Below are 16968 nucleotides of genomic sequence, written 5' to 3' on the forward strand. Positions count from 1 at the left end.
GGGAGCATTCTAGCCAATGAGGGGGCAGATACGCGTGATAACAACATGCACAACTAGGTAGTTTTATATCAGTACATTTGTAACAGCCTAAACATGACGAAACTTCTATTTGATCAAATAACCCGCACGAAATTCGACACTCTGTCATAGACCTTTATACAAAAAAGGGCTGATCTCACACAAACATTGTTTGGGCGGAGTAAATGCTCTCGCTTCGCCCTCTTCCTCTCTGCCTAGGGTTCGGAGCTATGACTCACCAAATAAGGAGCGACAACACCATAAAAGGAAATGTATCTCTGTATATGGCGGAAAGTAGATCTCGAAAGAACGTTTCCCCGGATAGAATTCATGCGCGCTAAATTGGTTACTCTTGTACATCTAAAATGTATTTTCAAATGAATACATTTTCCAGATGTTAATAACATAAATTATCTATATTGGAAGAGAGACTGGGAATGGTCAAAGCGTTTTCGTGGTGAACTATATGGGATCGCGGAGTAATACCAATGGGTGTAAATCGAAATGTCCTTAAGTGGAGAAGAGTAGGGGGTTGGGCTTGATTGATTAGTTGTAGGAGGAAACATAACTTCTAACTACAACTTTACAGTTATCGTAAATTATATACCATGGACAATTTATTTCGTTTACACTAGTCTGTGGTTATTAATTTGATCGTGTTTTGCTAAAGCTCACAGATAACACGCAGCAGCACTATATATCTAGCTAGCTAGGCTTTACTTGTTGATAAAGTCGTTAGCTAAATGCCATTTAACTAGTTATCTCTCGATTAGCTGGATTCCAAGGCAATTTGCACCAACAAGCTGAGGAATAGACCGTTTTTTTATAATTTCGGTTCGATCACAACATCGCTCATTTACGCATAGACCCAGTGGGTCCATCGACCGCAACGGCGCGAGAGGTTTGAAGGCCTGGGGGACAGGTTCGGAATGTTGGGGGGAAACGGGGCAGGAATAGGTACAAGACCAGGGGGCGCACGACCTGGAAATGGGACTGGGTTGACCGCTCTGCAAGTCAATAACCCGGGAACGAACATGAGTGGTGCCGAAGGTGGAAGGTTTGACGACCGAATCAGACAATACTCAGCCGAGGTGGTGTACAGCGGCTCTGAACCAGAGTCCGACTCCGGGGATGATGATGAGACCATGGGCTCAGCCGGGGACAAAAGAGGGGTGAAACGGGAGAGAGCTGAGATGGAAGTCGCTGCATCGGCGACGTCTGTGGGGCTACCCCCGGGAGGTTATGGCGGTGTCACGGGAGGTACAACCGGGGCAAAGCCAGGCAAGAAAACCCGCGGACGAGTCAAGATCAAAATGGAATTTATAGACAACAAACTTCGGCGGTACACAACCTTTAGCAAGAGGAAGACTGGCATTATGAAGAAGGTTAGTTGTCAGTAGTCGGTCTCTTTGTTTTCATTTCAGACATGCTGCCAACCTGTGATCGTGCTCCCACACCTGCGCAGACGTTCCATTTCACAGGCACACGTGTTGGCGCTATGGTAAAAATGTGCTTTTTTTTTGTCTTAATTTAAGGTTAGGTATATGGTTAGCAGTGTGCTTAGGTTTACAATCAATTTTAAAATAGGCGGGGACTGTGGTAACTAGTGATGACCTGTTTCATGTGATGTAACTTATAGCTTAACTATTTGATTTAACCTTTACTTTATCAGAGAGTCATACTGAGACCAAGGTCTCATTACATAAATCACAGTAAAATACACATCAAAATATAAATGCAAACAGAAAGAAGGAAAAACACGGTCATTAAAAAAAACACATTCATCAGTAATAAGGTCCTTAATCAGCTTTCTGAATTGCCCTAGAAGCACCAAAACATCAAATTTAAGGACATTTCGAAGATTGTTAAATAAGGTACACGAAAGGTAAAATCAGCATTTAGTTAACTCGGAGACCAACGGAATTTCCAGAGTTAGCCATCCCTGAGACCAGTGTGGAAACTTGTATGTCTCAAGTTTAGTAATGATGTTAGGTATAGTGGGACTTTATGTGAAAGTCTTTTATAAATGAAAACATAGCAATGTGTCAACTTACATGACATCAGAGGGCCAACCAACTTTCTGGTAGAGAATGCAGTGATGAGTATTTAAATTGTCGCCCATAATAAAGTGCTGTGATAAACTGCATCTAACACGCTCTAGAAAACCACATACTTAGTTTTAGCTGCATTCGGTACTAATTTGAGGTCAAAGTCTTTCTGTAATACAATGAAGGCAGACTGTAGTTCAGATAGGGCCTGGTCAACCGTGGGGGCAATAGCATACATAACAGTGTCATTGGCATACAAGTGCAGGTTACAATGTTTTGCAGACAAGTCTATTGTTAATGTAAACATTAAAAAGTACAGGACCCAGAATCGACCCCTGCGGGACACCTTTCGTAATGTCCAGGAAACTTGATTTAACACGGCATTGAGACATTGAGTTCTATCTGTCAAGTATTTTTTTATGTGATAACTTACAGCTAACTAATTTGAGTTAAATGGTCAGAGGCCCTATTATAGATTTTATTCATAACACAATGTTTTCATGAATGCTTCTTGATTAGGCTGTCCAGGGTAGCTACTTTTCATGAGCTGCTATATAGTTGCAGGACTGATTTTTAGATTTGTATAGCAATTCAGCTTCTACAGAGGATCAAGAGACTGGTGTGAAGAACATTTTAATGCATTCCTGCAATCACCTCCCCAAGTTATAGCCCAGTAAAAACCTGAGCATGCAAATACTTGCTGCCAAAGCCACTTTCTTTTCAAGGCAGCTCAATATTGTTTGATCTGGCCTGTTTGGTTAGGTATGACACTATTTGCATTTAGGTTGGGTCATGTGTAGGTTGATAACCTCATCCTAGATAAGTCTGTCAAATGGGACGACAGCAGCAGCATGCATGTGTTCCACGGGCCTGTGGTCACGTGTCAAGTTTTAATGTCACATGCACAAGTACCCTGAAATGCTTTTCTTGCAAGCTCCACAAAATAACAAGGTAGAACAAAAACATGTGAAAGTAAGAAGCTATATACAGGGTTAGTTCCAATACCATATTTACAATGTGCAGGAATACTGGAGTGATAGAGGTAGGTATGTATAGGGGTAAGGTGACTAGGCATCAGGATATGATAAACAGAGTAGCAGCAGCGTAAGTTATGATTGTGTGTGTTTTTTCATTTTTTTTAATGTATTTTATTTCACCTTTATTTAACGAAGTAGGCCAGTTGAGAACAAGTTCTCATTTACAACTGCGACCTGGCCAAGATGAAGCAAAGTGCTACAGAGTTACACATGGAATAAACAAACACAGTCAATAACACAATAGACAAGTCTATATACAGTGTGTGCAAATGAAGTAAGATTAGGAACAATAAATAGCCCATAGTGGCAAAATAATTGCAATTAAACACTGGAGTGATAGATGTGCAGAAGATGAATGTGCAAGTAGAGATACTGGGGTGCAAAGGAGCAAAATAAATGCATACAGTATGGGGATGAGGTATTTGGATGGGCTATTTACAGATGGGCTATGTACAGGTGCAATGATCTGTAAGCTGCTCTGACAGTTGATGCTTAAAGTTAGTGAGGGAGATATGAGTCTCCAGCTTCAGTGATTTTTGCAATTCGTTCCAGTCATTGGCAGCAGAGAACTGGAAGGAAAGGCGGCCAAAGGAGGAGTTGGCTTTGAGGGTGACCAGTGAAATATACCTGCTGGAGCGCGTGCTACGGGTGGGTGCTGCTATGGTGACCAGTGAGCTGAGATAAGGCGGGGCTTTACCTAGCAAAGACTTATAGATAACCTGGAGCCAGTGGGTTTAACATGGTTGTGTTGGCATGTTAGTGTGCGTGAGTGTAGAGTCAGTGCAAAAATAAAATACAAGGGTCAACTCAGTCTGTGTAGCCATTCTGTCAGCTATTTAGCAGTCTTATGGTATGGGGATAAAAGCTGTTCAGGAGCCTGTTGGTGTCAGACTTGATGCAGAGACAAGTCTATGGCTTGGGTGGCTGGAGTCTTTGACGATTTTCCGGGCCTTCCTTTCACACCACCTGATATTATTGTGAATAGTCGGATTTAATATAATAGTTTGATTTAAACTTTTAGCCTACATGCTGTGCACAAATAATGATTTCCCTAATCTTGTTTACATGACACATCTGCATGAAATCAGGCCACCTGATGGTATTTTGATAAATGCACAACGGTCTAACACAGCGACCATGTTATTTTGATTGAGTTTGGACATATAAAGTTTGTATGTGAACTCTTTGTAAGATGCATACTTTCAGTTTTTTTTCCCTGAACTCACTTCACTCGTGCATAAGCATAGAGTGAGGCTTGTGCTGCTGCCACACGTGCAGATTTTAATTTGGTAACATCATACAGTTTAACATGATAATCTTAAAACTGATTCCGACGTACAGTCTGCAAAGGCCTTTGGGAGTTAAATAACCCTGCTCAGGGCAGGGTACTTTACAGATTTTTGTACCCAGGTGTGCTGTATGCAGCAGGGAGGGGGGGAAGAAAAAAAATATTTGGCAACCTCTGTTTATAAAATACAGGCAAGAAAAGGGGCTACATAGTCAGTTGCACAACTGAATGCATTCATCTGAAATGTGTCTTCCACGTTTAACCCAACCCCTCTGATTCAGAGAGGTGCGGGGAGCTGCCTTAATCAACATCCACAGTGCCCGGGGAGCAGGTGTTTTTGGGGGTTAACTGCCTTCCGGATTTTTCCCCCCATGCCGGGTCGGGGATTCAAACCAGCAACCTTTCGTTAACTGGCCCAATTCTCTTAACCACTAGACTACCTGCAGCCCCAGGAGGCTCTGGTTCGCTTGAAAAATCAGACTGCAATGTGGAAGGTAGAATAAAGAACTGCTTTGATGTTCCACAAAATCTGAGCTTTGAGCTATCACTGCTCCTCCATGGTGCACTGCCAACGCACACCCCCTCTTAGAGCGATACTGTGTGGGTGCCTAGGCAACCACAGGGTTCCTTCCACTCTGCAATGAGGCAATGCCACTTGTGCATATACAGTGTGGGAAATGGGATACTGAGTCAGTTGCGCAACTGAATGCATTCAACCAAAATGTGTCTTCCACATTTAACCCAACCCCTCTGAATCAGATCGGTGCAGGGAGCCACCTTAATCGACGTCATCGGCACCCAGGGAGTAGTTGTTGGGGTGTTGCTCAAGGGTCGAACGGCAGATCTTTCCACCAAGCTGGTTCGGGGATTCGAACCAGCGACCTTTCCGTTATTGGCCCAACGCTCTTAAAACCACTAGGTTACTTACCAGCCCAGGTTTGGTGTGTGGGTGGGTCCGCACAAATGACAACCTACAGAAAGTGTTGCTGCAAAGTGGAGGACACAGGATAGCTAGGCCTAACTCGCTCAATCTCTTCAACTCTATATTCTCCTTCCTATCGTTTGCCCCTTCCTGACTTTATAGCCTTGCTTTCTAATTAACACTGGTTGCTTTCTGATGTTGTCCCAGTTTATGAGCACCATAAAGTGCATCAATACATTGAATAGCATACGCAGCCAATGGCTGCTGAGAAAAAGATCCCATTTCCCTCCTACTACTACTATCCCATAGTGCCTGAGAGCCCTGGGCTTGTTAGAGCCACGCTCTCTGCTGCCTACACAGGCACAATGTTATGCTTGGCTGTGGGGATCCCCTTGGAAACAACAGCTTGTGCTCACCGAGATGCTGTTTAAAAGCTTTTAAGAAATGGCTATGCATGGTGGAAGGAAGCTTGGTCTAGGCTGCATTAAGTAGGGCACTGGGTTGAGGTACTATGAGCCTGTGTAGAACAAACATGACCTTCTGACATGCTGAGTAAGGAATCACGTTAGTTATATTCATGACATTTCTATTTGCAATGTTCCACAACGTTTGCCTTCTGAACGTAGCCTTGCACTGCTCTAAGCAACTAATGCGCTTGTTCAGAAATATTTACCTCTTACTCTCCCAATAACCTTTAGCCTAACCACTCTTGGCCTTTAGCCTGACCACTCCTCTCCACTCTTGGCCTTTGTAGGACTACAGCCCAGAGACCACATTGATTGTTCTCTCCAATATCTATAAATAAATAGTTGGAAGATGTGCTTGCTGCCTCACCACTGCATCAGTGCTAAGGACTTGTGTGTGTTTGCACGAAAACAGTGTTTGCAGAGCACATTTGTAGAAAGTTTTCATTGAATATCCATGTACTGTGTTAGGCAGTACATGGATTGTGTTATTGACTGTACGCTTGTTTGTGTAACTGTTTGTTTTGTCGCACTGCTTTGCTTTATCTTTGCTCATGAGTTTGTATGAATGGTTTTGCATTTAGATACAGTTGCAGTGAATGTTGTTGTATGACAAAATGGATGAATGACTACATTAATTTGCATTTAGGATATAGGCCTAGTGTAAAACTAACCTGTCTCACGACGGTCTAAACCCAGATCACGTTCCCTATTAGTGGGTGAACAATCCAACGCTTGGTGAATTCTGCTTCACAATGATAGGAAGAGTCGACATCGAAGGATCAAATGACTTGTGAAAAAAACACTAGGCCTATATCCTAAATGCAAATAAATGTAGTCATTCATCCATTTTGTCATACAACAATATTCACTGCAACTGTAGGCTATACTGAACCTATTACTGTATCACAAATGTAACAATGTATTTACATTTACATTACATTTAAGTCATTTAGCAGACGCTCTTATCCAGAGCGACTTACAAAATGGTGCATTCACCTTATGATATCCAGTGGAACAACCACTTTACAATAGTGCATCTAAATCTTTTAAGGGGGGGGTTAGAAGGATTACTTTATCCTATCCTAGGTATTCCTTAAAGAGGTGGGGTTTCAGGTGTCTCCGGAAGGTGGTGATTGACTCCGCTGTCCTGGCGTCGTGAGGGAATTTGTTCCACCATTGGGGTGCCAGAGCAGCGAACAGTTTTGACTGGGCTGAGCGGGAACTGTGCTTCCTCAGAGGTAGGGGGGCCAGCAGGCCAGTGGTGGATGAACGCAGTGCCCTTGTTTGGGTGTAGGGCCTGATCAGAGCCTGAAGGTATGGAGGTGCCGTTCCCTTCACAGCTCCGTAGGCAATCACCATGGTCTTGTAGCGGATGCGAGCTTCAACTGGAAGCCAGTGGAGAGAGCGGAGGAGCGGGGTGACGTGAGAGAACTTGGGAAGGTTGAACACCAGACGGGCTGCGGCGTTCTGGATGAGTTGTAGGGGTTTAATGGCACAGGCAGGGAGCCCAGCCAACAGCGAGTTGCAGTAATCCAGACGGGAGATGACAAGTGCCTGGATTAGGACTTGCGCCGCTTCCTGTGTGAGGCAGGGTCGTACTCTGCGAATGTTGTAGAGCATGAACCTACAGGATCGGGTCACCGCCTTGATGTTAGTGGAGAACGACAGGGTGTTGTCCAGGATCACGCCAAGGTTCTTAGCACTCTGGGAGGAGGACACAAGGGAGTTGTCAACCGTGATGGCGAGATCATGGAACGGGCAGTCCTTCCCCGGGAGGAAGAGCAGCTCCGTCTTGCCGAGGTTCAGCTTGAGCTGGTGATCCGTCATCCACACTGATATGTCTGACAGACATGCAGAGATGCGATTCGCCGCCTGGTTATCAGAAGGGGGGAAAGGAGAAGATTAATTGTGTGTCGTCTGCATAGCAATGATAGGAGAGACCATGTGAGGATATGACAGAGCCAAGTGACTTGGTGTATAGCGAGAATAGGAGAGGGCCTAGAACAGAGCCCTGGGGGACACCAGTGGTGAGAGCGCATGGTGCGGAGACAGATTCTCGCCACGCCACCTGGTAGGAGCGACCTGTCAGGTAGGACGCAATCCAAGCGTGGGCCGCGCCGGAGATGCCCAACTCGGAGAGGGTGGAGAGGAGGATTTGATGGTTCACAGTATCAAAGGCAGCAGATAGGTCTAGAAGGATGAGAGCAGAGGAGAGAGAGTTAGCTTTAGCAGTGCGGAGAGCCTCCGTGACACAGAGAAGAGCAGTCTCAGTTGAATGCCCAGTCTTGAAACCTGACTGATTAAGATCAAGAAGGTCATTCTGAGAGAGATAGCAGGAGAGCTGGCCAAGGACGGCACGTTCAAGAGTTTTGGAGAGAAAAGAAAGAAGGGATACTGGTCTGTAGTTGTTGACATCGGAGGGATCGAGTGTAGCTTTTTTCAGAAGGGGTGCAACTCTCGCTCTCTTGAAGACGGAAGGGACGTAGCCAGCGGTCAAGGATGAGTTGATGAGCGAGGTGAGGAAGGGGAGAAGGTCTCCGGAAATGGTCTGGAGAAGAGAGGAGGGGATAGGGTCAAGTGGGCAGGTTGTTGGGCGGCCGGCCGTCACAAGACGCGAGATTTCATCTGGAGAGAGAGAGAGGAGAAAGAGGTCAAAGCACAGGGTAGGGCAGTGTGAGCAGGACCAGCGGTGTCGTTTGACTTAGCAAACGAGGATCGGATATCGTCAACCTTCTTTTCAAAATGGTTGACGAAGTCATCCGCAGAGAGGGAGGAGGAGGGGGGGGGAGGAGGATTCAGGAGGGAGGAGAAGGTAGCAAAGAGCTTCCTAGGGTTAGAGGCAGATGCTTGGAATTTAGAGTGGTAGAAAGTGGCTTTAGCAGCAGAGACAGAAGAGGAGAATGTAGAGAGGAGTGAGTGAAAGGATGCCAGGTCCGCAGGGAGGCGAGTTTTCCTCCATTTCCGCTCGGCTGCCCGGAGCCCTGTTCTGTGAGCTCGTAGTGAGTCGTCGAGCCACGGAGCAGGAGGGGAGGACCGAGCCGGCCTGGAGGATAGGGGACAGAGAAAATCAAAGGATGCAGAAAGGGAGGAGATGAGGGTTGAGGAGGCAGAATCAGGAGATAGGTTGGAGAAGGTTTGAGCAGAGGGAAGAGATGATAGGATGGAAGAGGAGAGAGAGCGAAGGTTGGAACGGCGCAATACCATCCGAGTAGGGGCAGAGTGAGAAGTGTTGGATGAGAGCAAGAGGGAAAAGGATACAAGGTAGTGGTCGGAGATTTGGAGGGGAGTTGCAATGAGATTAGTGGAAGAACAGCATCTAGTAAAGATGAGGTCAAGCGTATTGCCTGCCTTGTGAGTAGGGGGGGAAGGTGAGAGGGTGAGGTCAAAAGAGGAGAGGAGTGGAAAGAAGGAGGCAGAGAGGAATGAGTCAAAGGTAGACGTGGGGAGGTTAAAGTCACCCAGAACTGAGAGGTGAGCCATCCTCAGGAAAGGAACTTATCAAGGCGTCAAGCTCATTGATGAACTCTCCAAGGGAACCTGGAGGGCGATAAATGATAAGGATGTTAAGCTTGAAAGGGCTGGTAACTGTGACAGCATGGAATTCAAATGAGGAGATAGACAGATGGGTCAGGGGAGAAAGAGAGAATGTCCACTTGGGAGAGATGAGGATTCCAGTGCCACCACCCCGCTGGCTCGATGCTCTAGGGGTATGCGAGAACACATGGGCAGACGAAGAGAGAGCAGTAGGAGTAGCAGTGTTATCTGTGGTAATCCATGTTTCCGTCAGCGCCAGGAAGTCTAGGGACTGGAGGGTAGCATAGGCTGAGATGAACTCAGCCTTGTTGGCTGCAGACCGGCAGTTCCAGAGGCTGCCGGAGACCTGGAACTCCACGTGGGTCGCGCGCTGGGACCACCAGGTTAGAGTGGCAGCGGCCACGCGGTGTGAAGCGTTTGTATGGCCTGTGCAGAGAGGAGAGAACAGGGATAGACAGACACATAGTTGACAAGCTACAGAAGTGTTGTTTCTTGTATTATTGTCTCCTGTGTCTTTAGAGAACTGTTTCACTTTGATATCCTTTTTCTTCTGTCCTGATTTTCTTTCTTTTCTTCTGTTAACTAGATATTCTTTGTTGTTCTTCGTTAGCTAGCTAGCTTCTTCCAAAAGAGTCCCTAGCAACTGCTTAGCAACTGGTAAACAATTCAGCTTGCTAAGATAACTACAATTTTATGAAAAATAGTTATTTTTCAAAAGCCTATCTTCTTTGTTTGTTGCTTGTTTTTTCTCCTATTCAGTCTTGCAGTTTTCTTTTGCTTTTTTCCGATGTACTTCACTCTAAAAACCATGTAAATTTCAATATTTGTAGGAGCTCATTTTTCAGCTGCTGCTGCTCAAATTGGAGTTCCGGAACATTATTATAACAGTATTGATAAAGATGCATGCAAGGGCCTATTTATCTATTGATGCTAGGGCTGGGCGATATGGCTAATAAATTATCACAAGATAATGAATGCCTGAACAAACCAAAGGCTTTAATGTTTCTTATTTGTCAGAAGTAGAACTCACAAATAACATTAACTCCACTTTTTTTAAAAGCTGTAAACCCTTAAGTCATGAGCAAGAAATACAATTTTTAAATAGTGCAAGTCAATATGCATTATAACTGTTAGGCTAAAAGCACATCACAGTTTATGTTGGGGTAGTTGTCTTAGAAGTTACAAGCAAGAAAGACAAGTCTGTCTACAGTTTCTGGCTTTAAAGCTGCCCTATGGAAGGTCACTATGTTGCCACCTGTGCTAAAAACACGCTCTGAGGGGGAGCTGGTCGCAGGAATGCACAGGTAGCGCTTTGCCAGGTGGCTGACTTTGGGGAAGTTTTTTTGGGGGGGTGGATCTTCCACCAGTCCAGTGGATTGGTCTCACTGTCAGAATCAGGAGACTGAAGGTAGCAGCTGAGTTCCTTTTGTACCAGCTGGATTTCAATAAAATCTGGTGGTGGAGAATGGCTTTTTGGAAAAACTGCCCAGTGACTTTCTCTTTTTAGCTGTCAGTTGTGGTGAAGCAGAAGCAGCAGCAACTTCTCCATGTGCTGGGCTTTTCATGTCCCTTATTTACCATCTCTGAGACAGCTCTTGCTTTTATGTGGCCCAACTTCTCCACTTTGATGTAATGTGTTTTAAACTGACGAGGCTATGCCCAGGAGGTCATCTGTGGCTAGGTCATCATATTTCTCATTCAGCTCGTCCATGACTATCGTTTTGATGGTTTGGGTGAGCACTGTTTCACCATCATCAGGTTTCATGACTTCTGTATTGAACAGGTGTAGTACTGGCTTCAGGTAAGACACACTGACATAAGACTCGCCAGACAGAGCATCGGTGAATTCTAGGAGTGGGGTCAATGCCTGGTTGATGGACTCAAGAACATCTATATCAGTACAGGTGGGAGCTAAGTCCTGGGTCTTGTCACTGGACAAGACCTGTGAAATGGCTTTCTCCTGCTCCAGTACTCTTTGCATCATCTTTTGACGTGATCACCACCTGGTCGGCGACTCGGTCACCAACTTGTGCTGGGGTAGGTTGTTCTTTTTGAACTGCCAGGTCTCTTCTTTTTCCACCAATAGGAAATGGCACCTACCACTTTCTTACACACTCCAATTGCTCGATCCACCCATTTTGTCTCTACCCACTCTCTCTAATAGAAATCAAGAGATTTTAATAAAATGTTAATCGCAATAATCCCTTTAGTTATGTACAAATGTAATATTTTTTCATCAATTGATGGAAGAAAAAAAAAGGACATTTTAGTTTCATCTAACCAATTACTTCAATATACACAATTGACATGGTTACTTACCAATGGTCAAGTGCAGACAATGTCCAAAACATTGCAGTCGGTTCCATTTGTTGATTTGAGCAGCCTTCTCCACGGTCGCACCACTATCCATTGTAATGCAGACCTGTCTGTCTTGACTGAGTCCCCAGGAGGTGAGAGCATCAATGAGCCCCTCTGCTATAGCTTGAACTGTGTGGTCGTCGGGAAAGTATGATGTTTGAAGGCATTTATTTAGAAGATTCCACTCTGAGGCTAATATAAGGCTCTGACGTGTGACTAGACCACCAATCAGTGGTAGTAGTAGCAAAATATGTAAAATCTGTCTTGAGCTGTTCCTCAACTTTTTCCCTACACTCGGCGTAGAGAGAAATGTTTGCGGCCAGGGAGCACGTACCTGGGGTCAATTAAATTGATAAGCCTCTTGAAACCTTCCTTTTCGACTGTGCTAACTGGTAGCATGTCCTTAGCAATGCATAAAAGCATTTGTGATGTCTTTGTCTTTTCGATGTTTAATCGTAGGGCATAAACGCTGTCAGTGTTGACTGCTTCGGGCGAACATCCCTAGATTGGCTGGTGCTTGAGGGGCGTTTATCAATACCGTGGCGCAAACTCAAACTTCCTGCATATACCAAAGAGTGATTTTGCTTCAAAAGGTGAAAAGGGTTTGTCGAATTACCAGACTTGGTAGCCACCTGTCTACGGCACAATTTTCACCGAACGTTGCTCTGCTCTTTGTCGAACTTCAAAAAGCCAAACCACTTCCAAATAACTGAAACAGTTGGACCCTTTTTATCAATAATTTCTTCGTTGGAAGCTGCTCCTTCTCCATGGCTATCACTGCAACTGTTTTCGTGGTTAATAGTGGCTACTCAAGGTGCTAAGTGGCTTTTAGTGGGCGTATACCTCTCCACCCTTATATTGTCACTTCTCTATATGTTCCTGCTGTGTCAGAGATGAAATGGACTGCTGTACCTAATGATTCTATCGACATTATCGAAAATGTACCTAAATGTTTTTAGAACGTTATTGAGGGAAGTAATTACCTCCTAATTATTGACTTATCGCCCAGCCCTAATTGACGCCCAACTGATGACATCCCTATATCCATAGAAACATCAGTGTGCAAGCACTGTTCGCCATTAATGAATTCTACTCAGACAAGCGTCTCTCCGATGGGATTTTTCTTGATTAAGCAGTTAAAATAAATATATATATATATATATATATATATATATATATATATATATATATATATATATATATTAGAATTTGCCTACTATTTCTAACATGTGTCTTAGCATTAAAATGGATGATTCATTTGTGCACTGACAATCACATTCTCTTTTTATTGCATTACTGTAAATGCACTTTAGCCCCTTACACTCCTGGAAATTGGCCTATATGGATAGGGCCACATTTTTAAATGTTTCTAACAGAAGAACTATAAAAAGCATATGCATGATGATGGTAGAAACAAAGAGAACACTGGAGATTATGGGGAAATAATCAGACCAAAGATGAGGACACAAGACTGAATCCAAACATTACACTGTTGGTTTTTTTGCATTTTACATTTACTGAACTTTTCACAGAATTTGTCAACAACAAAATCTAAAAATACTCTGGAACATTCAGTAACATAAGAATATTCACTGAAATGTTGGATTGGTGCAAGATAAGAAAAAATGATTACAAGGGTTTGAGTGAGAGGTCTAACTGTTGTCTAAGTGTCCACACCTCTCCAAACTGCACATTTCCTAAGTAATTTCAATGCACTTTTATGACTCAAGGAAAGAGCCTTGAACTATAAGGAGCTCTCCTAGCTTTGCCATTGAGGAACTGAGGCAAGCACACTTGTAGTTTTTTTGTTTTGAACAAAGCTCTGTCTCCCCACCATCATACAATTGCTGCTGTTCACATTTATATATCGCAATCTGGGTCAGGTGGGCGTAATCTGAAAGCTGATTCTATTGCCAACATGGCTAGCTACGTTATAAAATATGATCTTACAGTGTTAGGCTTTCAAAAGGCACTTCAGGGAAACCGATTTTGTAATTTTGGTGCGCATAGAATGGAGTCATGAGTGCGTTCAAGTGTGTGTTCCGTGTCTAATTTTCTTCACAATACAACAAACTCATTCTCTTCAGGGCGTAACGCATATCATCCTTGCAACTGTGAATCAAACATAGCAATCATAAACCTTGATAGTGTAAATTACATGTCTTCAAATATGGAAATGTGAAGTACATTTGGACTCACGGGTGTGTAGTTTGCTTGTATGATGAAGCGGTATTTATTATAACCCTCAACGTCTCATCTTTCAGAACACCGACTTGTCTCTATTTACAGCATTTCCTTCACTCAAACGACAAATGTGCAAAAGTAGCTCAATTAGCAGGAGGGTTGGGGGCATCTTGTTGTCGCGCACATGCTCAAGTTTATAACAGCTGTCAGTTAAAACCCATACAGAGCTGTGAAGCGGCGAACCTGAGCTCTGACGTCATGTATAGCATGTCACTCTACAGCCACTGCGTTCCAATTTAGGCACTTATCAATGACCCGTATACGGGATGACATGACTGAGGGTGGAAAGGGCTACATTAAGTTTGATTTGATGCCTGACGCTCTCTCATCCCTCTTCCCACTCCCCCAGGCCTACGAGCTCTCCACTCTAACGGGCACCCAGGTCCTCCTCCTGGTGGCCAGCGAGACAGGCCACGTCTACACGTTTGCCACACGCAAGCTCCAGCCCATGATTACCAGCGAGACGGGCAAGGCGCTCATCCAGACGTGCCTCAACTCGCCCGACTCGCCGCCCCGCAATGACCCGTCCACCGACCAGCGCATGAGCGCCACAGGCTTCGAGGAGACGGACCTCACCTACCAGGTGTCGGAGGGTGACGGCTGCACAGAGCACACCAAGGTGAGGTGGTTACAGTCTCCTGGGGTTAACGCAACCGATGGCTGCTTCAGAGCACCTGGGTTACCATGCATCGAGTTACCTAATGCTGTCTTATATGGTGATTTTAGCCTAGCAGTTGCATGGAGGTGTTTTTTCGAACGCATAGATCAACAAACATGTTGTCACACTTTTTTTGCATACTGTGCGTAATAATAATAACTACTACTACTACTACTACTACTACTACTACTACTACTACTACTACAGTATGTGGAAGAAGTATTGTTGCTCTGTTCATTCTTTATCCTGTTGGGAAATTGGCACAGGCTTCAGAACCAAAGAGGGTGGCTAGGTTACTATGCAGTGCCGGAAAGAGAACCAGTGTAGAATGTCTTAACTTGTAGTAGCATTCGGCATCCCTTGAAAAGCAAAGGTGTTAGCGGTCTTAGACTTAAAGGCACTAGCCAGTGGTAGTTTCACCTCCTTATTCTGGTAAAAAAGTGTGTGTGGGAGAACAAACTTTCCAGCCAGAGAAACCTTTTGTAGCCACCATAAAAATGTATTCACACAACAACAACAAAAAACTGGATCAAAGTCATAGTACAACATCACAGGACATCATTTTGCTTAAACGGTTGACATCACTACATGGGTCCTTTAACCAAAGCTGACCGATGGGTTAGCTGGTACGTCTCCTTAGACTTCACTGTTATTCATGAGCAAATGAAAAACAAATAAATGCTTCGCAGTAGATTGAGAAAAATAATATTTGGCCTCTTTGTCCATATATGGGATGGTTTCCTCTAGTTTCTCTCTTGGCAGAGGGCTGATTGCATTCCATATAAGCTGCAGCTGTTTTCAGCGTTGGTTGGAGACCGTGATTTTCAAGGAAACGTGGTGAGCTCTATGTTAGGAGGTTCAGCGATGTACGCCAACCTGAGGCTAAATCTTTTGCTTGAGTAAATAAAAAGGGCCTTTGTTGGGCTAGTCTTGCACTTTATTGTCAACCACTTGTTGTCAGTTTCATCTCTCACCTGGCTTAATACAGAGGGGAATAAATGGTAGCTTCCTCAAATGGTCATGTTGCTGGCTAATTCACCAGGCACAGGCCTACACTTTCGCTTTGGAAATACAGCGTGAGCTACAAAAGTTCACATCAATATTTTTATTAATGGATGGCCCATTGACCCCCTTTTTAAAGCAGAGAAGCTTATGATAAGTGACAACAAATCATGTCATGATGCGCAGTTAGTTTAATGAAATGGAAACAAATTCTGTAGTGTTAATTATGAGTGGTGATGGCAAAGATTCTGGATTTTTCAGCTCATTAAGCTTCTTTACTCAACCAAAAGCCAGACTTGCTTTTGTTGGTGATGAACCACGGTACTACTTTGGCTCACAGGTGACGTGGTGGGAGGAATCCTCACTGCTCACCCTGTGGAGAGGAAGTTTCTATTTAAAAGGGTGTCTGTCTGACAAGTCACCTCGGTTGTGGTGGTGTGCAAAGCACTGATAGAAAGACGGAGTGCAGATGAGGAGGTAGAGCCGCATGCTGGTGCTAGTAAGTTATCAGGAACGCTGAAATACAGATGGACGGGGATGCTGTTCGGGAGCAGAAGTGGGCTGGGCTGGGGTTCTGGACTCAATCAAATCAGACCACAGCCAGACAGACACCCACAGTCAGTGTCATAACAAGAAACAGGCCATCCACCGCAAACTTAGTAGGGCATTAAACTCATAATCTAGTTTTTCATTGTTTGCTTACTAGTTTTGTCCCCTCTCTTTTGGAAGAGAGTCGTTCAGCAAATGTTTATGGAGGAGGAAATGGACTTATGCTCAGAGGGATAACTTGTTCAAATTGGCTAATGTAGATGTCCTCTAGAAAGGAAACCAAGTGCCCTAGACTAGAATGCACGATAATGAATGCAAGACACTGAATGCGGTTGGTTTATTTTCGCTTTATTGGCCGAGTGTCTGAGAGTTTTCGCTCCACCTTGTACTTGATTGATGTATTAAGGTCACTAATTAGTAAAGAACTCCCCTCACCTGGTTGTCTAGGTCTTTATTGAAAGGAAAAAACAAAAACCTACAGACACTCTGGCCTCCGTGGAATTAGTTTGATACCCCTGAGGTAGTTCCTCCCTGTGGGCCCACAAAAAGGCTAGGGTTAAAATGTCCCATTGTTGACAGTTTGATACTGGTTCATTTTACATGCTGTACCTTCAATTCGATACCGGTTCCAAATATGTGCGTGTGTGTGTGTGAGAGAATCATTGATAATTTAATTAAGTTTCTGACTATATTCAATGGAAATAACTATCACCACTAACAAATGTGTTTTACATTTTATTTACATTTTTATAAGCGCTTCAAAGGTGCATTTTTAGCGCTGCTGGAACAAAGGTGCGGCTGAATGCAGCATTGCTGTCGGCACAGGACAGCATTGCTGTCCTG

At 44.2% G+C, this 16968-nt stretch overlaps 1 protein-coding gene across 4 annotated transcripts in view; it reads left to right on the plus strand.

Moving 5' to 3' along the window:
• Positions 1-513: 513 nt before the first annotated feature.
• The window catches only part of LOC106584839 (serum response factor), a 31550-nt gene continuing 15095 nt past the window's right edge, over positions 514-16968 (plus strand). The window contains exons 1-2 of one of the 4 annotated variants that reach the window (XM_014170457.2): positions 514-1403; positions 14266-14535. In XM_014170457.2, the coding sequence (XP_014025932.1) occupies positions 948-1403; positions 14266-14535 (726 nt within the window). In that variant the 5' untranslated portion in view covers positions 514-947. Of the gene's footprint in view, positions 1520-14265; positions 14536-16968 lie in introns of all 4 variants that reach the window. The other 3 variants (XM_014170443.2, XM_014170449.2, XM_014170471.2) reach the window with 3 other exon arrangements.

Source organism: Salmo salar, chromosome ssa02, assembly GCF_905237065.1.
Source record: "Salmo salar chromosome ssa02, Ssal_v3.1, whole genome shotgun sequence".
In the NCBI taxonomy this organism is placed as follows: Eukaryota; Metazoa; Chordata; class Actinopteri; order Salmoniformes; family Salmonidae; genus Salmo; species Salmo salar.